The sequence below is a fragment of the Equus quagga genome, chromosome 1 (genome assembly GCF_021613505.1).
Source record: "Equus quagga isolate Etosha38 chromosome 1, UCLA_HA_Equagga_1.0, whole genome shotgun sequence".
NCBI classification, from domain to species: Eukaryota; Metazoa; Chordata; class Mammalia; order Perissodactyla; family Equidae; genus Equus; species Equus quagga.
The window spans coordinates 130,488,389-130,512,830 of NC_060267.1; the positions used below are offsets into that span (position 1 = coordinate 130,488,389).

Genomic DNA, 24,442 nt, shown 5'->3' on the forward strand with positions numbered 1-24,442 from the left:
GGTGCCACGTCCGCACCCGGGATCCGAACCAGCGAACCCCAGACCACCAAAGCGGAACATGCACACTTAACCGCTGTGCCACAGGGCCGGCCCCTAAGTAAATCTCTTTTAAGCAGCACATCTTTGGGGCTGTCATACCTCTGCTTTTTAACAAAAGATTTTTTACGTTTCAGAGTTGATTTTTGTTTTCTTTTTTTTTTGGTGAGGAAGACTGTCCTGAGCTAATACCTGTTGCCAGTCCTCCTCTTTTTGCTTGAAGAAGATTGTCCCCAAGCTAACAACTATGCCAATCTTCTTCTATTTTGTATGTGGGACACCGCCACAGCATGGCTTGACATGTGGTATGTAGGTCTGCACCAGGGATCCAAACCTGCGAACCCCAGGCCACGAAAGCAGGGCACATGAACTTAACCACTATCCCACCAGGCCAGCCCCTTGATTTTTGTTTTCTTGCTGTTACTACTTATTTTGTTTTCTGTTGTACTGGTTACATTGGTAGATATGCTGTTTATAATTATACTAGTAGTTACCTTTGTTTTGGAAATTCTTAAGCCTTTATCTGATTTTCAAAATCATAATTAATGCTGTCTTTACAGAGAGATCAGGCAACACATCAAACTTTGCACAATGTTCTAACAGAAACATAAAGAACAAAACTGGAAAATTCCCCTTTGCTTCCACTACTCTTCACCAGTTAGACAATGGCAACAATTTGCTCTCTTTTCATTTATGTATTCATATGTGCTGATAAGTCTTTTAAAGTTTTTTTTCTTTAAATATAGATACAGTTGTTATATGTATTGTTCTGCAACTTACCTTTTTTGTTTCAGAATGTCTTGGAGACTTTGTGTCAGCTATATACTCCTTTTTTTAAAACCACGAATTCCTTGTTAATTGTGTTTTAATTTTGATTCACTTTTCTGACCCAGAAATAAATCTTTAAAAGCTTTTCTTTAAACAAAATAGTATCCAGGAAAGATTCTTGTGAGGAATATTTCATAAATTATTGCAGGTCTGAGGTATATCTTTCTGTTCCTTTTATGTGTGAACATGCTGAGGCATTACATTTTTTAGTCCCAGTCTTTATCTATTAAACCTTTATAAATACTGCTCTATTATCTACAGAGTAAAAACCTAAGAATAATTTGATTTTTATTCCTTGCCACCTTTGCATGTTTAAATGCTTGAAAAAGTCTATACCTACTCTTAAAATCTGAATACTTACTAGGATGTATCTTCAAATCAGCCTCTTTTTATTCATTTAGCTTAATTTTTTTTTCTCATCTACCAAGTCTTTTCTCTGATACCTGTTATTTGTACTTCTTATCTATTTGCTCTGTTTTCTTCTTTGGAAACTCTATTACTCAATATTGTATCTTTATAAGCTATTTACCTTCTATGTCACACTTTTCATCTCTTTTTAAAATTCTTCCTGTATTAAGGGAGTGTCCCCACAGTGATCTCTTCCTCTTCCTCTCACTGTGATTTCAATTTATTTCATTACCAAATCTTTTTTCTTTCTTGCTACTGTTTTCTTAGTTTTCTACTACTTTCTTATCTTGAACCTATTATTGTACAAGCATTTCCTGAATCACTTCAAGTCCGTCGTGGAATAAGATAGAAATAAATAAAAACTAAGTCAATGTTTTCTTTAAAACTTTCCTGCTTCACAAAATAGGACATATTTCTTATGAGAGATTTTCCTCTGAGTACTTAGCAAGAATACCCCCTTTTCTAGTGCTCAATATTTTCAGTCTCCGATTTCTTTTTTCCTTTTTACCCCTTTTTGAACAAAGAAAGATTCATCTAGGTCTAGTGTTATGGGTAGTTAGTATGCACAAGTTACTCTCAGTGCTCTCCTTGACCTGTTTAAGTGTTGGTAAATTCTGCCTCTTATTCTGAAACTGGATGCACAGGTATGTAAGGTGTCTAGTACACTTCTTGGATCCTAACAGGCCTTCAAACAATTCCATTTCCTTATTCTAACTATTAAATCTTTCTGGTAAGGCAAAGAGACCCATCCAGTTGTGAATAAGGAAGAGGATTCTTTCCATAGAATTGAATTCTGGAGAACTGAGATAGGGTTCCCCTGATTCCAAGACTATCCAGTATAGAGAGGCAAAGGGAAGCTTTGGCCAGGACTGGCTCATTTTGGTCAAGCTGAAGTATTTGTGTCTTTTGAAATAAGGTCATCAGTGTATTGTGACTAGGTTACAATTTAGTCATATCCCAGTTCTGCTGTGGGAAGGGCCTCATAATCCACAAAAACTATTCCCAGGATTCTAAAGTAAACCAACAAGAGAAGGAATATAAAGATTCTAGGTACTCCAGTTTTATTCTATTGGGTTGTGACCTGCTACTTAAAAAAAAAATCTCGTCCCGTTAGTGATAAAAATCCATAGAAATTCTTGCTGAACTCTGAACTATGCTATAATGGGCTCTTCCTGATGTATGCCATGGTAAGAAATGTGTTCTGTATTATCCTTTGTATCTTTTTGCACGTCAGAAATATTACATAATTTTTTTAAAAGTCAGAAAGTTGCAAGGTCAAAAAAGGAAAAGATACATATACCTGATCCAGTTATAATTATGCATATATGATTGGGCATTAATGCAGATCAGTGTTTGTGTATCTACTCATTAAGAAAACAACACAGTACCAGAAAGATCCACATCAAACTCAGGTGCTGCATAACCACTACCACCCTGAAGACTCAGCTAAAAAACTGTTAGAATAAACAAATTCTGCAAAGATGCAGGATACAAAACCAACAGAAAAATCAGCCACATTTCTATATACTAACAATGAATTTCTTTTTTGGGAAAAAGAAATTAAGAAAACAATTCCATGTACAATAGCATCAAGAAGAATAAAACACTTAGGAATAAGTAGGCAACAAATGTGTACACTGAAAACTACAAAACATTGTTGGAAGAAATGAAAGAAGACAAATAAATGGAAAGATAGTCTCTTGTTCATGGATTGGAAACCTTAGTATTGTCAAGAATACCTAAAATGATCTATAAATTCAATGCAACCCCTATGAAAACCTTGATGCTTTTTGCAAATATAGAAAAATCCATCCTAAAATTCATATGGAATCTTCAAGGGACCCTGAGCAGCTAAAACAATCTTGAAAAAGAAAAACAAAATTGGAGGACTCACATTTTCTGATTTCAAAACTTACCACAAAGGTGTGGTAAACAAAACAGTGAGACAGTGGCACCAAGACAGACATACAGAACAACAGAATAAAGAGCCCAGAAATAAACCCTCTCATATACAATCAAATAATTTTCGACAAGGGTGCCAAGACTATTCAATGGAAGAAGGACAGTTCTTCTTTTCAACAAGTGGTGCAGGGAAAACTTGATATCTACACATAAAAGAATGAAGTTGGACCCTTACTTTACACCATATATAAAAATTAAAATAGATCAAAGATCTAAACATAAGCGCTAAATTGATAAAACTCTTAGAAGAAAACAGCAGAAAAGCTCCATATCAGATTTGGCAATAATTTCTTATGACACAGAAAACAAAGGAAAAAACAGATAAATGAAAAAAAGATAAAATTCAAAACTTTTGTGCATCAAAGGACACTATCAAGGGAGTGAAAAGGGAACCCATGGAATGGGACAAAATACTTGCAAATCATATATCTGATAAGGGATTAAAATCCAGGATATATAAAGAACTCTTAATTAAAAAATGGGCAAAGGACTTACAAACATTTCTCCAACATAGACAGATGGCCAGTAAGTACATGAAAAAATGCTCAACATCACTAATCCACTAAGGAAACACAAATCAAAAGTACAATGAGAAATCACTTCACACCCATTAGGATGGTTATCGTCAAAAAAATAGAAAATAAGCCTTGGTGAGGATATGGAGAGGTCAGAACACTTGTGCACTGCTGACAGGAATGTACAATTGTACAATGGTACAGCAGCAGTGGAAAACAGTATAATAGTTAAAACACAAAAGTGTCAAATTAAAATTGGTAGAAATTTAACACAAAAAATTTAAACATAAAATTACCATATGATCCAGCAATTGCACTTATGAGTATATACCCAAAAGAACTGAAAGCAGAGATTCAGAGAGATTATTTGTACACGAACGTTCATAGCAGCATTATTCACAATGACCAAAAGGTGGTAACAACTCAAATGTCCATCGATATTTGGATGAATGGATAAACAAAATATAGTATTATACACACAATAGCATATTATTCAGTCTTGAGCAGGAATGAACTTCTGATATATGCTACAACATGGAAAAACCCAGAAAACATTATGCTAAGTGAAATATGTCAGACACAAAAGGATAAATATTGTATGATTCCACTTAAAGGTACCTAAAATAGTCAAATTTATAGAGACAGAAAGTAGAATGGTGGTTACCAGGGGCTGGAGGAGGGAGAAACGGGGAGTTATTGTTTAACGAGTACAGTTTCAGTTTGAGATAATGAAAAAATTCTAGAGATGGACAGTAGTTATGGCTGAGTGACAACATGAACGTACTTCATGTCACTGAAGCATACACTTAAAATTCATTAAAATGGTAAATTTTATGTTATGTATATTTTACCACAATAAAAAAAAAGAAGGAAAAAAGGTAGGAGAAGTTTTTTGTCAGCCAAATGTAGAACTATGATTTGGTGGTAGTAATAAGACAATGAAAAGCTGGCCAAACGGCAACCTCACTTTCTACCCCATGTAGATCAGAATATACTCCCTTTACGTAAGAGGCTTCCCAGGGAGGGGCAGTCATTAGGTAAAGCCAAGTTTTTATGAAGGTGATGTATTCTCAAAAAGGCTGAAGCTGGATGTAAATTTCTTAGAAACACAAAAGGAGTTTTAAGCTGCATAGTGTAAAAGAATGTTTGGGCTGAACAATATAGGGATGAGAACACCAGGCCATTCAACTGGGGGAGGGGGAGTGAGACTGAGAATCAAGAAGAGGAGAGGAAAAGAAGCTGGTTAGAGGGCTGACTCTAAATAGCCTCAGGGCTCCAAATGGAACTGCTTTGCAAATTATCACTAGAGCAAACCTTCAGTAAGCACTTTATATGCCAGCCACTGTTCTAAGCACTTTATATGCATTACTTCAAGTTTTAACAAAATTGGCCTTGGTGACTCTGCCTGCAACCAAATTTCTCCTCCTCTCACTTATAGGAAAAGGTTAACTTAATATTCAAACAGTATAAATAGCTGTGGCTATGGCTGGGATTTCTGAAAACAACTGCTTTCAGGTATTTAAGAACGGGGATTTTTGTTTGTTTGTTTATAGATTAGAAGAGCCTCTAGGTTCAAGTGCCCTTTGCCCCATTTTTTTTTTTTTAAAGATTTTATTTTTTCCTTTTTCTCCCCAAAGCCCCCCAGTACACAGTTGTATATTCTTCGTTGTGGGTCCTTGTAGTTGTGGCATGTGGGACGCTGCCTCAGCGTGGTCTGATGAGCAGTGCCATGTCCGCGCCCAGGATTCAAACCAACGAAACACTGGGCCGCCTGCAGCGGAGCGCACGGACTTAACCACTCGGCCACGGGGCCAGCCCCAGAACCGGGATTTTTTTGTTACACAGTTAACTCATTTCCCCTCAATAGCATCTCTCTAGAATCTTACCACATTCATACACAAATACACAAAAACAGCATTTAAACAGTAAAAGGGTGAGTAAATAATCATACTCTTTAATCCTTAGTTGTTCAGCCCTGGATTTAGAGCATGTTTTCTTTTCTAGACTTTCTCCTATCCCTAACCCCCCATCTCTGACTCCAAAATATATGTAATTTTACTGATTTTATGGATTATGAAAAAAAGATGCACATTATCATTAAAAAATATACAAAGTGTAAAAAAAACTAAAAATCACCCGAAAGGGTTAATTCTTTATTTGCATTAATGAGTATGGATTATTTCCCCATAATAAATGACCTAAATAAACACACAAATTAAGCAATAATAAATGACATACTAACATTTAAACCTAAATTTTGGTAACTAAAAATATTTTTAGCATTAAAGACTTTTTAGTCCTAATACTGAAAAGTAAACAAGCTAACAACTGATTCTCACCAACTTCATAAATAATTTTAGTGGTAGTTTTTAAATTCCGTATACAGATTTTAGATTCTGTATATATATATGTAGATTTAGATTCTGCATGCATCAATTTCTAAATCTTACATACATAACATTATCACAGAACAACGGATTTTTCTAAAATGACTTCTATCAAGACTATTTACTGCCTTTTAACAATCAGTCAAACTGCTTTTGGGAACATGGAAAACTACAGTTCAGATTTCATTCCTTTTGTTAATGCAAACCTATCAACAGACTACAAAATTGTTGGATTTAGGCAAGTCAACCCTATATAGAGCAGAATAAAACAACCATGCAAACAATCGAACTTGGAGGGGTTCTGTAAGAAATCTACCAGCGCTAGGGCTGGCCCACTGGCATAGTGGTTAAGCGAGTGTGCTCCACTTCAGTGGCCCAGGTTCACATCCCAGGCATGGACCTACACACCACTCATCAAGCCATGCTGTGGTGGCATCCCACATACAAAATAGAGGAAGACCACCATAGATGTTAGCTCAGGGCCAATCTTCCTCAACAACGACAACAAAAATTAAATAAATAAAAAATAAGAGATTTAAAAGTATTTTTTTTAAAAGAAATCTGCCAGTGCTGAAAATGTCTACTATCAGTCATCCCTTTAGAAAACAATCCCATTTATAACTGCATCAAAAAAAAAATAAAATACCTAGGAATAAATTTAACCAAGGAAGGAAAGACCTGTACTCTGAAAACCATGATGCTGATAAACTGAGGTGACACAAATAAATAGAAACTGAGATGACACAAATAAATAGAAAGATATATCATGTTCATGGATTGGAAGAATTAATATTGTTAAAATGTCCATACTACCCAAAGCAATCTACAGATTCAATGCAATCCTCATCAAAATACCAATGGTATTTTTCACAGAACCAGAACAAAGAATCCTAAAATTTGTGTGGAACCACAAAAGACCCTGAATAGCCAAAGCAATCGTGAAAAAGAACAAAGCTAGAGTTACACTCCCTGATTTCAAACTACACTGCAAAGCTACAGTAATCAAAACAGTACAGTAGTGGCAGAAAAACAGATATGTAGATCAATGGAATACAAGAGAGGGCCCAGAAACAAACCCAAGCATATATGGTCAATTAATCTATAACAAAGGAGGCAAGAACATACAATGAAGAAATGACAGTCTCTTCAATAAATGGTGTTGGAAAAACTGGACAGCTATATGCAAAAGAATGAAACTGGACCACTATTTTACACCATATACAAAAATAAATTTAAAATGGATTAAAGTCTTGAACATAAGACCTGAAACCATAAAACTCCTAGGAAAAAAACACAGGCAGTCAGCTCTTTGATATCGGTCTCAGCAAATTTTCTTTGGACCAGTCTCCTCAGGAAAGGGCAATAAAAGCAAAAATGAACAGATAGGATTACATCGAACTAAAAAGCCCTTTGCACAGCAAAGGAAATCATTAACAAAACAAAAAGACAACCTACTGAATGGGAGAAGATATCTGCAAATCATATATCCAATAAGGGGTTAAAATTCAAAATACATAAACTAACAGAATATTAAAAAAATAAACAACTCAATTAAAAATGGGCAGAGGGGGGTCAGCTCAGTGGTGTAGTAGTCGAATTTGGCAGGCTCTGCTTCAGTGGTCTGGGTTTGTGGGTTCAGATCCCAGGCACAGACCCACACCACTAGTCAGCCACGCTGTGGCAGCAACTCACATATAAAGTGGAGAAAGACTGGTATAGATGTTACCTCAGGGCTAATTTTCCTCAAGCAAAAACAGAGGAAGACTGGCCACAGATGTTAGCTCAGAGTGAATCTTCCTCACCAAAAAAAAGAAGAGCAGAGTACTTGAATAGACATTTTCCAAAGAAGACATACAGATGGCCAACAGGCACATGGAAAGATGCTCATCATCACTAATCATTGGGGAAATGCAAATCAAAACCACAATGTGATATTACCTCATACCTATCAGAATGGCTATCATCAAAAAGACAAAAAAATAAGTATTGGTGAGGATGTGGAGAAAAGAGAATCCTCATACACTGCTGGTGGAAATGCATATTACTGCAGCCACTATGGAAAACAATATGGAGGTTCCTCAAAAACTAAAAGCAGAATACCACACAATCTAGCAATTCCACTCCTGGGTATTTACCCAAAGAAAACAAAAACACCAATTCGAAGAGATATATGCACCCCTATGTACACTGCAGCATTACAATAGCCAAGATATGGAAGCAACCTAAGTATCCACTGATAGATGAATGGATAAAGATGATGTGGGTGTATATACACACACACATACACATATACACACACACACACACACGGAATATTACTCAATCATAAAAAGGAATCAAATCTTGTCATTTGTGACAACATGGATGGACCTAGAGGGTATTATGCTAAGTGAAATAAATCAGACAAATACTATATGATTTCACTTATATATGGAATCTAAAAAACAAATGAACAAACAAAACAAAACAGAAACAGACTCATAGATAGAGGAAACTGGTGACTACCAGAGTGGGGAGAGGTTAGGGGGTAGGCGAAATAGGTGAAGGGGATTAAGAGGTATAAACTTCCAGCTATAAAACAAATAAGTCATGAGGATATAATGTACAGCATAGGGAATATAGTCAATAATATCATAATAACTTTGTACGGTAACAGATGATCATTTCCTACGTATATAAAAAGCAAATCACTATGATGTACACCTGAAACCAACAGGATACTTTATGCTAATCATACTTCCATTAAAAAAATTAATTTGTTATTAAAAATAAGAGTATTTAGATTTACTCCTTCAAGGAAAATAGGTTATACAGTGATCAAGTAGTAAATGGCTTATATATTCAAAGTAACAACATTTAAGACTTACCTCTAATATCTGACTAGCTCTAGGTAATGAGTGCCCATCAGCCTGGATCAGCGCTACCTGAATAGGAGACTGTGACAGAATACTGGAAGAGCTAGCAGAAGTCTAGAAACAAAGAGAAAAACAAAGGTACTCTGTCTTGATCTATTATTAACACAGGCAAAAGGTCACTAAAGCACTACCTGGGGGACAACTGGTATGTACTTATATTTAGTAAGTAATCACTTATGTTTCATTTGATAACCTTGTAGTGGATACCACACAGTCAGTGGTAAAATTCTGTGGTCAGCTAAAAAATGCAGAGTTCTTTTATAGGAGCCTAGAGGAGGTGCATGGGGCCTCTACACTCACCCACTAACATAGAAAGACAACTTACAGAATGCAAACGGACTAGTTGAGGTCATAATTTTAAAATACCATATGAAAATTAAGTTCTTAAAAAATAAATGTTTTAAAAATAAGTTCTATGATATGAACATGGCTTAGCATTAAAAAATTGCAATTAAGATGTTTTATATTCCATAAATGCTTGATTTTGATACTCTTACCTTAGATTGGTCAAAAATTCCAAGTTTTTCACATACTGTTTTATCACTTTCTGATTTTTTCCAAGGATTATTCCATTTTTCAGAGGCTTCTTTTTCTTTCTTCTTTAAAGCAACCTGTTCATCTGTAAATAATGTCCTTTTTAAAAAAATGTACAAAAACTGTAAAAAAAATCATGTAAACAAATCATGACCTTCTTAAAGAGTGCAGATTCCAACACAGATCTAATCAAATTTGTTTTTCAGGGAAGAGATTAACTCATAAGAGAGAAAAATTTTAAGGGATGGAGTAAGAGAAAACATTTAATCAGAACCAAATTTAAGTATGGTACAAATGGATGTAAAAATATTTGTTTTATTACAATTATCAATAAGGAGCAATTTTTTCAGAACAACATATTTTATATTATGCTAACTATTCTGAGGTTGTATTTTCCTGTCACGTTCATTCAATTTTTACTAAGAGACTTAAAAGCTAGAAGTCTGGATTCAGGGAACCCTGGGGTCAAATCCAAGTTCGATCACTTCCTAGCTATGTGACTGTGGGCAAACTGCTGTTTACCTCTCTATACTTCAGTGTTTTCTTCTGTAAAATGAAAGTAATAATAGTGCCTATTTCAGTACAGGGCCTAGCACAAGCTAAATATTTAATAAATGTTAGCCATTATCATTCATAACTGTTGAAAAGTAAAAAACATAAAATCTTGTGTCTAACAGACCAATATAAAAACAACTAGGCTCCAAATCATCAATAGTCCTTAAAAATTCAGACACATAAACTTAAATTCCAAGAAAATTAATGAAAGCATGACTTTAACAAAGAGAGATGTGCTTTCCTAACAGTATCTAGTAAAAGAAAGTAAATTGTTTTTAAGATAATAATTAAATCATAAAACACTTCAGTCATTTCCAAGGAATTTCATCATACTTCACAAGTTTGGCACTGTATATTTATAAGCTAAATTTGTATTGAAAGAAAATATTTAAAGCTGAAATTATGATATAAACACACATCAGATCACCAAACCTTCTGATACTGCTACCATACATTTAATTTCTTCATTTCTCTGTTACCTTGACTTCCAACATCCACTCATTCCCTATTTCTTCTATTTATCTCTTTTTCTACATCACCTGTTCCAATAGGGTTATGACTACCTCACAGGACTTCCCAGTCCTATAATAAAAGGTGTAATAATTACCTACCAAGCTCTTTCCTCCACTGGGCTTTTTTTGCTTCCAACAAACTTCTATCACGTTCTCTTTCCCCCAGAGTACTGAATATGTCAGCTGGTTTCCACAGATTCTCTCTAAGACAAAACACAAAAAATTACAGAAGCCTTATTATACATTTCTACACAACTTACTCCATAAATATTAAGTAATAAACTTTTAAATAGTTCTTCTTTTTCAGAGTAAATATTTCACATGCAAGTTAAGGAAAAGCAAAACCATATTCCAAAAATGTCCCCACAATAACAGATACGAGTTACATACGTGGCAATTTTCTGCTCATACTGTTCAGACGTCTCCTGATTTTTATTTAAAACAGATTTATTTTCATCCTGAACAGACGAAACAGCCTCCGTTTTCTGGACTAGTCCCATAATGTTCTTGTCCTTTGGCTGATTAGGAATATTATTTAAAGGTAGACTGTACTGATCTAGGAGGTAAAATGCATGTTTTAAAATTAACACTAAAATTACATCTCTTACAATACCTTATCTTGGCATACTGCTATACAGTTTAAAAAAACACTGCTTACACATTACCTAATTAATTACCTCTCACAGCAATCCTTGTAGTGGGTATTATGATTCCCTTTTTGTCAAAAAAAGAAACTGAACCCCAGAGGTTAAATGGCTCAGAGGTATGGCCATAGCCATACAACTTCTTGTATCAAATAAGAAAACAAGCAAAAACAAAAAAAGAAACTTCCATTTACTCTTGCCAATTACAAATAATAGAAATGATAACACAAATCACAACTTAAAGGAGAATGCAAATAGCTTTAGGAAAAACTCATTACCTTGTCCTTATTTTTCTCATTTAGCTGGGCAATCAGTGGGTAACTTTACCACAGACTATTGTCTCTGTCCCAGCTTCAATATCTATTCCAAATGTTTTATGTAAGGCTCATCTGTTTGGCTCAAAATTGTTCTAATTCCTCCTTAATGTGCTAGCTCTCCCAGTGAAGAGAAAGCATATCTAATAGGTAAATCATTATATGATGAGGCAAACTCTGCTTTTAACTTCATTGATATTCTCTCTCAATATGCCTACTAAGTTTTCATTTTTTGTTCCCTGAGCTAGAATTCTAGCCTTACAAAACCCAGCTCCCTCACTTTACAAAGAATAATCTAGACCAAGAGAAGATAAATGACTCTTACCCTGAGCACCTTGGAAACGCATAGGAGCTATCTGGTCCCCAAACCAGTTGTAGGGCCTCTTCCTGGTGACTGTTAATTTTATTTTTATTTATTTCACTATTGCCTAACAAAATTTTAATGATATTTCTACTCAGATTCACAATTCCTTAGCTCAAAGCTGAAACTAGATGGCTTTTAAAAACATACTACAATGCTCTGACTAGTGAAACAGAAGGCATGCAACATTCTACGACTCCTTCCAGGTCGGTGTTTTACATTGGTTAAAAAGCTAGTGCTGCGAATCTTTAGCATGGATTGAGGATCAGGAAGAGTAAAACACAGGGGCCAGAAAAACAATTCTTTTCAGCAACTCAAGTCAAATCTTCATAGAAAGGTTCCCACAATTTTCACTAGAAATACTACAGTGACTTTAGAACATTTTATATAATTATTTTCAATGTAAGTAAAGCCTCTTACATTCTAAAATAAGTACAATAGCTTTTTGTACTAACATCTTTTCTAAAGTTCACAGAAACTGAGTTTCTTAAGGCTATGGCACAAGAGAATATTTTGAGTATTAATCTTAAAATATGGTGTATTATAACTATAAAAGTAATTTTGCATGAGAATGTTCTCTAAAAGAATAATTAATTTAAAAGACAGTTACATGTTAAATTAGAATTTAAGTGGCACAGTTACATAAAATCCAACGAGTCTGAAATTCAAAAATGCTTACAGATTGACAAAATTAATATTAATTAAAACTTTAGAAAAAACTTACTTCTTTCCTCCTCCTTTCCATTCTCAGTCAGGGAAATAGACCTATTTCCTTGGTTTACTGTCATCAAGATCTGTTGTAGTTGGTCTTGTGTTAGACACACCAAACCGCTCTTCATGTTTTCAGCTGTGATGTGTTTTTTGCAAGGCTTCTCTTTAGCTACTAGAGATGTATTTATGGTGTTTCTAGACTTCTGTATATTAGGGGTTGCAGGTGAAATTTCTTTCTGGATATGAAGACAATCTTTATCTGCATACTGCTTGCATAAATCCTTAGTGGGTGAAAAAGTCATACTATTTTTTTCACCTTCTGCCAGTGAAGTTTCTGAACCAATTCTCTTCTTTTGTAAAAGTTTTTCACTCCTGACACAAGTATTTTGTGTTGATCTTAGAACATATCCAGTTTGTTTTGTTCTTAAAGGACATTTTGCAATCTTGGTCTTATTTCCCATCTGTTAAAACAACAGAAATTTATTCTCCATAACAGCCCATGAAAAATCACCAATTATTTTTATTTATGTAATCTGTGATAAGTCAGGCTGCTAAACTTTTTTCCATTTTGCTATTTAGATAATATATTCACAAGAAACTAACTTTAACTTTTGCAGATCTTCACTTGAAAGCTTCATTTACAACTGGAAATTATTATTTTATTTCAGGATAATGAAGAACACAGAAGAACTTTTATTCTACTTGTTACAGGACATCTCCTTCTACTCCAGCTTTGAATTTCATGTCATGATTATACCACCCATACCACCTCTTTGCTCTATAGGCACCTACAGACCCATAGGTTACTAGCCCTTATTCCTTGAGCAACTTACCTTGTGCGTCACCATCCCTCTCGTTAACATAACTCCTGTCTTAATTATTGGTACATTCATATCCACATACATCATTCTTCCAATACCCTGGCCTCTCATTTCCTTGAACTCTGCTCCTATACTCTTGTCCTCCATGCTACCTCAGTTACTCATTCCCATAGTGATATCTTATACTGACCTTGTAACTACCCATAACTGCAATCCCTCCATAATCTCAATTTCAAGCACTCCACAATGACCACCACTCCTTATCTTTTCTGGTTCACTTCTTCCCATATCCCAGTTCCAATAATTCTTTAACTCCGCTGGGATCTATAATCTGTTGATCCTACCACCTTCCTCTTGTCCTCACTTCCCTCCTTACCAATCAAATTCCACAATCAACCACAATCATCAGTATCTTCCATTCTCAACTCCTCTGCTGTCATGTACACTTGGCAAATCCCAAACCTGGTAAAATCTAACTCTTCACTTACTCTCTATCTGCATCCAAAGAGAAAAACACAGTCACAATATATAGTTTCACCTTAAATACATACCCAAGAACAACAAATGGGCTCTTCATGCTACCTGACAGTCACACATGTCCCAAGTTCATTTACTCTCTCACTCTTCTGCCAACAATTTCAACTTTCTTCTCTTTTCCAAAACTTCTAACACTTTTTCTTTCACATTTATTCTGAACTGAAGACCTCTGACTAATATTTCACTCAAAATACAGAGAAGCATTCAGAAAAAATTTCAACAAGTTTCCACTACCAAATCTATACCAGCATCTGTACTCACACAAATTGCTTGCCCTCCTGTTACTTGTACATATTCCCCTAACTCTCTCTTTCCCAAGGATCTCTCTCTAGCAATTCTTTGCTTCCTCTTGAATCATCAATTGTTTCTTTTCTGCTGGAACACAACATCTTTATCATCTTAAAAACTTCCTGATCATACTTTCTCCTCTCATCTCCTATAATCCCATTCCAACCAAGCTTTCATCCATATCACTCCACCAAAACTGTGCATCAAGGTCATTAATAATTTCTACATTGCTAAGTTCAGTGACCAATTCTCAAATCCTCTCCTTACTAGACCTATAAGCAGCATCTGACACAGCTGTTTATTCCTTCCATTTTGAAACACTTTCTCTACTCCACTTCCAGGACTCCACAATCCTGGTTCTTCTTGCTGCTCCTTCTCAGTCTTCACTGGCTCCTCCTTTTCTCTCAGACCTCTTAAAGTTGGAGTGCTCAGGGCTCAGTCCCAGGATATCTTCTCTAAGTTCCCTCATTCACTTGGTAATGTTATTTATTCTTGTGGCTCTAAATATTATCCATATGCTGATGATTCCCAAACTTGTGTCTCTAGAATGGACCTCTCCCCTAACTTCAGGTTCCATCTGTCTATCCAACACATCCACTGGGTTTCTAACAGACATTTCAAATTCAGCATGTCCAAAACTGAACTCTTGATATCGCCTACATAACTTCCTCCCTTCAGTCTTTCCCACCTCAGTTACTCATACCAAAAATTTTGGAATTATCTTGACTCTTCTCTCACATGCCACATTTAACTTGTCATCAAACCTTGTTTTGCCCCATCTTCAAAATATATCCTGAATCTGACCACTCCTGAACATCTCTCTTGCTACCCCTCTGCTCCAAGCCATTATCAGCACTTGCCTGAATTACTGAAAATCTTCTAACTGGTTTTCCTGCTTCTACCCTTGCTCCCTAGACTATTCTCAACCCAGCAGCCACAGTGATTACCTTAATATGTAAGTTAGATCATGTCACTCTTCAAAAGCTTCCAACAGCTTCCCATCTTACTTGGAGGAAAGGCTGAACTTCTCACTATGACCAAAAAAGACCTACTGATTTGTGCAGCATTCTTCCTTTGTCCCCATTACCTGATCTCTGATCTCATTTTCTATCTCTTAGCCTCCAGCCACATGGGCTTCTTGGTTATTCCTTGAACACAACAAGAACCTCCGGTCCTAGGCCTTAGCATCAGTCAATCCCTCTACCTGGCACATTCTTCTTTCAGATTCTACACGGCTCAGTGCCTCATCTCCTTCAAATCTCTCCTCCAATATCATTCACTGAGGTCTTCTCTGGCCACTCTATTTAAAAGTGCAGGTTTCCTGCTCTACTCTCACTCCCACCTCCCTAGCACTCCCTTTTCCCAAGGTTCCTGTGCCCCTGAAGTGACTGTGCCTCTTCCCTTTCTCTTTTTCTCTATAGCACCTTTCATCTTGTAATGTTCTGTATTTATTCTGCTTATTGTCTGCCCATTCCATTCCTTTCTAATGTAAACTCCACAGGGCAGATTTTTGTCTGCTTTGTCCACTGCTGTATCCCCAGTAACTGGAACAGTGAGTAGAACACAGTAGGTATTCAGTAAATTTTGTTGAATGACTAGCCTCAACTATATCACTTTAAAGACTGAATTCTTTATCTCTCTCCCCCAAATTAGGTCTCCTTTCTAATATATCCCATTTCTGTGGCACTGTTGATCTAATCACTCAGACCAGTAACCATGGAGTCACCTTTGACTCTTGTCCTTCTCCTTCATGATCTTCTTCAGGTGACTAGCAAGTATTGGTCATTTCTTTCTTCCAAATATCTTTTTCTCACCATTTACTTGACAATAAGCCTAAATGCAGAGTTTCCATTACCACACTACTAGATTATAGCCTGCCTATCTCAAATCTAGCTCCTATTTAACCCACTGTACATTTATGCAAACCCAACTAACCTAAAATAATTCAACAGCCATTCACTCAATATTAAGTGTGGCTTTCTATGTGCTCACCACTATGGGGGAAAAAAAATTGGAAGTGTAAAGATGAATAAGACAAGATTCTTGCCATCAAGGATTGGGGTAGATGCCATATCGCTTTCATCTGGCTTTTCATATCCCAAGTTCCCTTGTCTTTCAATAAATTACATAATATCCAACCATACTTTGACCAATTAGCTAATAGCATTTCACCCTACTTTTCAAAATGTACCTGTAATATCAGCCACAAGATCTCTTTATCCTTTTCACCTCACCCTATACCCTATTTATTCCTGGCTTTAGGCTTTTGATAATACCAATACCACAATCTAAAGGGCCTTTTTACCCTCCCATCCCTGCAGCTATTTTAATATAACTAATTCTCTAAGTGAGAGGTGTCTAACAAATACCTAGGCTGAGTGGGAACTACGATGAACTGAAGAGCACTTTTCTATCTAAAGGAAGCAGCCACCACTCAGAACCAGCCTACACTGCCAAATGGGAATCTGAGTCTACTGGTTAGATCCTCCAATATTTCAAGAGAACGAAGAATGCCAGATTTTATATTAAATTTTCCAATTTTTAGACACTGGCAACTCAGTCTAGTTTTTGAAAACCACTGTGTGGGTTAAGCAAATTATCAGCAGACTGCACGTAGTTTACACAGCTAAGCCCTACCACCTCAGTTAGTCTCCAACTACTACAGCTCCTACTAGTCTCAACCTTCTGACTCAAACTGGCCTCTTTTTGGGTCATTAACAGTTGAGCATTTTGTTTCTCTAATTTGAGTAACAGTTTCTCACTCAAAACTGCTAAGAAGTGCAGTGCATTCCCTTTACATATCTTAAGTCTCTCATTTCTGTCCCCTTCTTTCCATTCTGTTTAGCCATCATACAAGTTCAGGGCCTTATAAGACTCTCCCTGGACTACTATAATTGGCCCTTCACTCGTCTCCCTGTTATGATAATCTGTCCTTCACAGAGCTGCCTGAAGCCCTTTCCTACAATACAAATTAAACCATATCTAGTCCACTTTTCAAAAGTTCTTTAATACTCCTTAAATCCAAATCAAGTAAGTTCACACCCTCTGAGTATACATTTCAACTCTTCATGACTGTAACCCCCCTAAGCTTTATGTTCTACACTTCCTCCTCAGGCACACATTTCTCCCCAAATGCAAATTACGCTATCTCAGTTATTTTGCACACTATTTCCTCTGAGCTTAGAGCATACTTCCCTACTTCGACGATAAATATACCCTTCATCTTTCAGTTCTAATTAAAATGTCACCTCATTTATGAGGCATTCCCTGCTCTCCTCAAAAAACAAACAGCAGCTCTTTCCAATGTTTTCTTCTTTTTATAACCCTACACGGCACACATTTTATTCTACTTGTCTTATATAGTTATTTACCTGACTGATATCCCCACTTCCAGGAAACAGGGCCTAGGTTTTACTCATTTTTTTCTCTCACAGTCACAGAACAAATAAAGCCAAGAATGGAGCTCTACACACACACTGGAATTTCACAGCTGCAGTAAATCCTTGTTAAACAGAAACCTACTGATTGGAGCTCTAATTTAACTAGAATTATTTTGCCACATTCCACTTACACCAGAAATAATATACAGAAAGTCTTCTAAAAATATTTACTTAATTAAAGGGGGGTGGGAGAGCAATGATCTGGCATGAGGTCAATATACGTTCAGCTCATTTCTGAATAGTCTTTTGCAGTTTAACACCAGAGAAGAACAATGAACGGAGGCAGCAAAACATTGTGAACTACCAAATAACTATTCAGTTATGTTCAGGTTACTTAATAGGAAAAAGCTGTCTGGCTCAAATTATTTCCCCAAGTATCTACTGAATTAGATGAATTTTAATAGATCAAACAGTGTCTTCATGTCATAAACATTTTTATGTAGAACGTTGCCCTTTTACCTAATTTTAGTTCCACCAATATTCTTCATAATATAAAAACACTGTCCAATGCATTTAATATTGGACGACTTCACAATGTATATGGGGTCAGGTTCCCAAGGCCAGAAAGAATCAGGGAAGAGTAATATTTTAAGATATGTGTTACCTAGCAATAATACTGTATACATCCTTTAGTGCATCACTACTCTGATTCTCACATGCAGAAATACATGTGAAAAATTTTTAAATGTTTTATATTTCAATTAATTTGTGAGACAATGTTAAGTATAAAGAGTTTAGAATTTATACATTACTTATGACACTGAATCATTAATATTTCTGTCATTTCTCTTCTCATAAACTTAGGAAATTAGGCTGGTAATCATCTTTACTTCATATGCATTAGCACAGATTAAAGAAAAATACAGAAGAGATTTTGATAGAATCAAGACAATACTCTGACCACATGTGTTAAACTTGATGATGAGACAGAGTCCAGTTGTGTTTAAAGAGCACACTATGTAGACGACAGTAATTCAACCTATGAGAAAGGGGAAAATCAGAACTATAGATAGGTCTTGTAGTCACTCAGGCGCTTACCCCAGTAGAAGGAAAGAAAAGCACCACGAAGAGAGAATATGTGAATAATTCATAGAAAACTCAACATATAGCTGCAGAATTGTGAGATTAAAAACTTATTAAAACAAAAAAGGAAGAAAAGTACTACTGTTTTCGGTTTTTGTCTTCTGTGAAGAGCAAAGAAAGGAATGAGGAAGATCTTTATAAGTAAAGGGAGAGGAGCTCCTTGAAATAAAATCAATAGACTTAGGTTACATCACTATTTTTTCCAACTTTACTGAGGTATAACTGACGGTTAAAAATTGTATATATTTAAGGTGTACAACTTGATAATTTGATATATGTATACAGTGAAATATTCACCACAATCAAGCTAATTAACATATATCCGTCCCCTCACATAGTTACCATGCATCAGTATTCTGGAACCCCCAAAGAAAGAGGAATAAACCAAACAACCTGCCTTAAGACAGTAGATAATTTAAGATCATCATCAGCTGAGACATATTAGTTACTCTGAAAAGAAGAATCCTAGAATAACATATCCTGTGACTGCTGACAGAATTTTGTAATGACTCTACCAAAAGTCTAAGACTAGTAACTGTTTTTTATAGGCATGAAAGGGAAATCTCCAGATGTTCTAAGTTGGTTAAAAAGACAATGAAGGGGCCGACCCCATGGCTGAGTGGTTAAGTTCGCCTGCTACGCTTTGGCAGCCCAGGGTTTTATTAGTTCAGATCCTGGGCATGGACATGGCACTGTTCATCAGGCCATGCTGAGGTGGTGTCCCACACAGCACAACTAGAGGCACTCACAACTAGAATATATAACTATGTACTGGGGGGCTTTGGGGCAAAGGAGAAGAAGAAAAATAGATTGGCAAGAGATGTTAAGGTGCCAATCTTTAAAAAAACAAAAAAAGACAATGAAGTCTTCAGAAATGTAGTAACTATAACAAATCCATCAAAGACATCAATGGAAGATGAAATATGTGAAAGAGAATAGAGGCCAGGGGAAGAGAGAAATCAACTATTACAAGTAGCTTTTATATCTAGGAACTTGAAAAGGGGCACTGTATTTGTTAATATGACTGAAGTAAGAAGTTAGTTGCAATATTTTAACAGGGCAGGGCAAGGAAAAAATATACATTCTGTGATTAAGAGAACACACAGGTATATAACTATATACCATATATAGAGAAATAATTTTTATAGGTAGCTTGTGGAATTACTCTGATCATCATCACTTGTTTATCAAGTGATTAATAAGCTGGGTACTCAAGCAACCTCTCCACTTTGATTAAACCTGGAAGAAACAGCAAAGCCATCAAGGGCTCAGAGTTGAAGAGAAAAGTGCCACATCATCCAAACTGGGTCCTATTCACACACCTGCAAAGAAAGACTTTAAGATGCTGCAAAGATAAAGGTAAAAAGGAGCTACAGTAAGTTACGGAAGAAGAGAGTAGAAATTTCTGCTGATGTTAATCTAAAAATGGAAAAATAAGGAACAAGAAAACTAGTGGTATCGAAAAGTTTTTAAAGCGGTAAAGGCACTATGGGTTCTTGACAAAGAAAAATAATTTAAAAAGAAAATTATCATTAAGCTCAAGTGTGATCTCTTAAAAGAGAAAGCTAAATGCATGTAAGAATCTGTGAATCAACTACACCCTTTCACTGTGGGAAAATGGAATCTGAGTAGGAAAAGTAAAATACATTGTTTTAAAGTCTGAATATTGATTTTTAAAGATCTCAGGAGGTGCACTTCCAGTAGGGTAGCTATTAAAATTAAAAAGTAAATCAAATTAAAAATTCACTTTGTTAGCCATACTAGTCACATTTTAAGTGCTCAATAACCACATATGGCTAATGGCTGTCTACATATTGTCCAGCACTGATTTCAGAACATATCCATCATCACAGAAAGCTTTTCAAGACAGCACTGATGTAGAGAAAAGAGTTCTAAAAGGCTTTTTAAACTGAAAAATTATGATTCCATTTCTGTGAAAGGACTAGGCTGAAAGCAAGGGAACAATAACTTCTCACTATCATTCCAAACCCCTTATAATATTTTGACAGGAATTATTTTCAAACCACTCTAAAGAAAACCACATTTACACTTGAAAACAGGTCAGGTCAAAGTCATTTGGCTTACCTTCACAGAAATTTTTGATTTATGTTCTACAAAAGAAAAAAAAAATTACTAAACTATCAACTGAAAACATACTAAGACAGTTATAAAAGAAAATTTTAATTAGTATTGTTATAAGAAGATAATAAGTAGAAATATTAACCACAAAATAACTAAGCCTAGGTCCTATCTGGGGGTTCTAACTTTTATAGTGTGGTTCAAGTATTTCTATTTCATTTTTTTTATTTTCCAAGGTAAAACTATAAACAGATCAGGAAAAGAGAAAATAATGTGAATGAGAAGACAAGCAAAGTATAATCTAAGTTTTAAAACTAATACTAAAAATAACTTCAGCAAGTGAAGTCTTACTATAAATTTAATTTTCTCAAATAATACATTCTTTACATGCACAGAACATAATAACATAAGTTTCACCTAGATTTACATTAGGCAATAAGGATATTTGCTACATGCAAATATAATGAAGACATACATTACACATGGAATATACTGGAACATTAAATTTTATAAATAAATACTGACAGTGGTAAGCAGTGATGTAATCTGATTTTACTTTGCTAAAAGTAAATTTGAGGAATTTAGGGGAAACAACTTCTTTCAAAGTATCATTTAAATATCACTTTATTACAAGCAAAAAGTCTGTTAAACCAGTGCAAATTTTATGTAGGAATTTAAAAGTTAACATTTTACATTTCTAGTAACACACCATACCATATGGGGACAATATTAGCTTGGTTTTTCCATCCAATAATTCAGTTTCAAGCTTTAAACCATCTCTGCAAAATAAAAGAAAGTTGTCATTTTTGAGAAACAGCAACATTTTATGTAGCCAGAAGTGTTCATTTGAACCTTGAAAGTTAGTTTGTTCTTTTGAGTTTATACAAGAATCTTATAAATACTGAACCATTCTTTTAATTAAAGACATTCTTCAATCCAAGATAAAATTAAAAACTACAGAAACTTTCCAATATTACAAAGAATTTATCTCTTACCTGAAACTTCATTTTGTTACTGATAAACAACAAATTGTTATCATACTATCATTTAACTCTTATAACTCTACACTGGAAAAAATGCTGTTACCAAAACTCTTCCTAAGTTAAAACAGCAAAACATATCTACCACTTGTTAGTTTCATAATGATCTAACACAGTCTGTGGTGAGACAGAGCATTATTTGAAAATGAGCTATAGCACTGCCACCAGGGTTATTAACTGCTTGAGCACAGAGTTCCACTCTATTTTGAATCTTTCAACTAATACATATTCACATTTAATGACACTTTTGTTATGATTACAACAATAAATTAAGTTTATTATAAGTTTTGGCTGCTATACTTTATTTGTGCATGTCAAATCCAAGAGCACAAAGGTACAAGGGTAGACGTTGCCAACGAAATTTGTACATCTGTTAAGGTCCAAATAAAAACCCCACTGAAAACAGAAACAGGAGTCCATAGCCAATTCACTGTTTTACTAAGAAGGGGAAAAAAAGATGCTTGTCAACAAACATCAACGGGAACAAAAGGGACATCCAAGAGAAACTAAATCCAGCGGGTCAGTCAAGCAAGAGAGAGTTAGGAACGGTGTGATCAGGAACACGAAACGCGCGGTGTTGCTAAGGCAGCGGAAATCAAACCACCTCAACTTCTTTACTAAAAGCCTGAAAGAATGGGTTTTACGGGGTTCCCTATTACAGGGTTACTAACAGCTCCTGTTTCCGTTGGCTGAAACTCAAAGGCCTTGAATGAAACCGTACAGCCTATCTGTTCAGCACTACAGCGCCGTAAACTCCTTCAGGGGCTGACTGTCGTAGTTATTTTTATATCCCTAGATTCTAGAACGTAAAATTCATTTGCTAAACGTGCCGTAGTCTGAGTTTGGTGACTTTTTCATCTTAGAATGTTAAACTTCCCAGTGATGAAAACCATGCAAGTCTTTTTTATTTATTCAACCGCCACTTACTGAAGGCCTAGTAGGGGTACTACATCGACTCCTCGAGAAGCCTCGGTTACCCGCACGGCGGGCGATCACTATCTGGGGGCTCCGACATCTGGAGACGCCAAAGACCGGGTCACGAAGAACCAGGGGTCTGGGCCAGGATTTCCCTCTGAAAGGCCGCTAAGCTTCCTCGCTCCGTGTGCCCACACCTTTTACCTCCTCTCTTCCCTGCCTCTCCTCCCTTCCCACCCCGAGGTAAACGAGGGGGCGGAAAGGTTGTCTCTGACAGTTTACACGCGAGTTACGAAGTGGAAAAGCGACCCAGCAAAGGCCGACCCGGCCCCCTCGCCCTTTCAGGGAGCTGGGCACCGCCGCTTGGACGGGTGCAGGTCCGGAAGGTTCCCTGCGAAGGACTCCAAGGGCCAACCTAGCCTCAATCCCTCTCCTCTGACGACTACCGTTTTCGCCTCAGCTTACCCCAAGTTCATGGTCCGATATCTGGCTCACCCCACAGAACGCTCAAGCCCACTGTGTACGTCGGTTGCCGCCGCCGCTCAACAAGCACCACGCCGATTGGATAGAGTGATGCCGGCGAGCTGGAAGAGCGGCCCAATCAGGATTGGGAATGCTGGCGGGTGCGCTCAGCGGGGGCGGGGCTGCAAAGGCCACAGCTTCTTTCTGCACGCCCGGGGCCAGTGTTCTTACGCTTGGGTAGTACAGGCCTTGGGTCTTGGGGGTTGTAGCCTCTGGAGTTCACAGGGAGCACTCAGAGAAATGCCTGAGCTCGGGTGGAGGTGACAAAAATACGGAGAAACAAAAAGCATAAACGTTTTTAGGAAATTAACATTTTCTATATATTTGGAAGAGAGACTTTAGTATAAAATAAGTTGGGGAGGGGGGCGCGGAGCGGAGGGTTCTGGGGAGAGATTCTTCGGGCAGGTACTGGGTATGTGTGGTTTCTTGCAGTGACCTCGGCATGAAGCCTAGCATGTTGTAGCTCTTTTTAAATAGCAGCAACGTTCACAAGTGCTCAAGAACTTTAGCACTTATGTGCCAGACTTGTATCTAAGTGCCTATGTGTGTTATTTAAACTGTACAACATTATCCTTGAGGCACAGAGAGGTTAAGCAATTTGCCCAGGGTCACCATCAAGCAGTTTAATCTCAGAGCCCGTGTTCCAAACTAGTGTTATATGAGACTAACTCCTATTCATTTTTCAAATCTCGATTTATAGTCACTTCCTCGACGAAGCTCCTCTGGAATCCACTGGTAGGTGAATTAGGAAGCCAGTCTCTGACTCCCCGGTCTCTACCCTTTCTATCAGGGTATTAATGCATTTGAGATCCTACGGTCGGAATGAGCTTCAGAGGGGCAGACTGTTGTATCTTAAACACCTCTATAGCCAGAGCACGTGGCACTAGCAGTGTAGACAGTAGATATTTGTTAAATGAATGAACAGCAAAAGTGAAAAATGCCAATGATAACTTTATTAAATTTGACTGAATGGTATTTCATGAAGAGGATGCCCCTAGATTATACAGCAGTTACTGAAATTTCACATTTTTTTCA

The 24,442-nt window shown here is 36.5% G+C and overlaps 1 protein-coding gene across 2 annotated transcripts in view; it reads right to left on the reverse strand.

The window, feature by feature from the left end:
* The window catches only part of CCDC66 (coiled-coil domain containing 66), a 49,679-nt gene extending 26,241 nt beyond the window's left edge, over nt 1–23,438 (reverse strand). For both annotated transcript variants that reach the window (XM_046642143.1, XM_046642136.1), the window contains exons 1-8: nt 23,351–23,438; nt 21,645–21,709; nt 20,937–20,962; nt 12,696–13,143; nt 11,043–11,208; nt 10,752–10,855; nt 9,549–9,670; nt 9,004–9,105 (exon numbers count right to left, since the gene is read on the reverse strand). In XM_046642143.1, the coding sequence (XP_046498099.1) occupies nt 9,004–9,105; nt 9,549–9,670; nt 10,752–10,855; nt 11,043–11,208; nt 12,696–13,143; nt 20,937–20,962; nt 21,645–21,709; nt 23,351–23,361 (1,044 nt within the window). In that variant the 5' untranslated portion in view covers nt 23,362–23,438. The remainder of the gene's footprint in view (nt 1–9,003; nt 9,106–9,548; nt 9,671–10,751; nt 10,856–11,042; nt 11,209–12,695; nt 13,144–20,936; nt 20,963–21,644; nt 21,710–23,350) is intronic.
* Nucleotides 23,439–24,442: the final 1,004 nt, after the last annotated feature.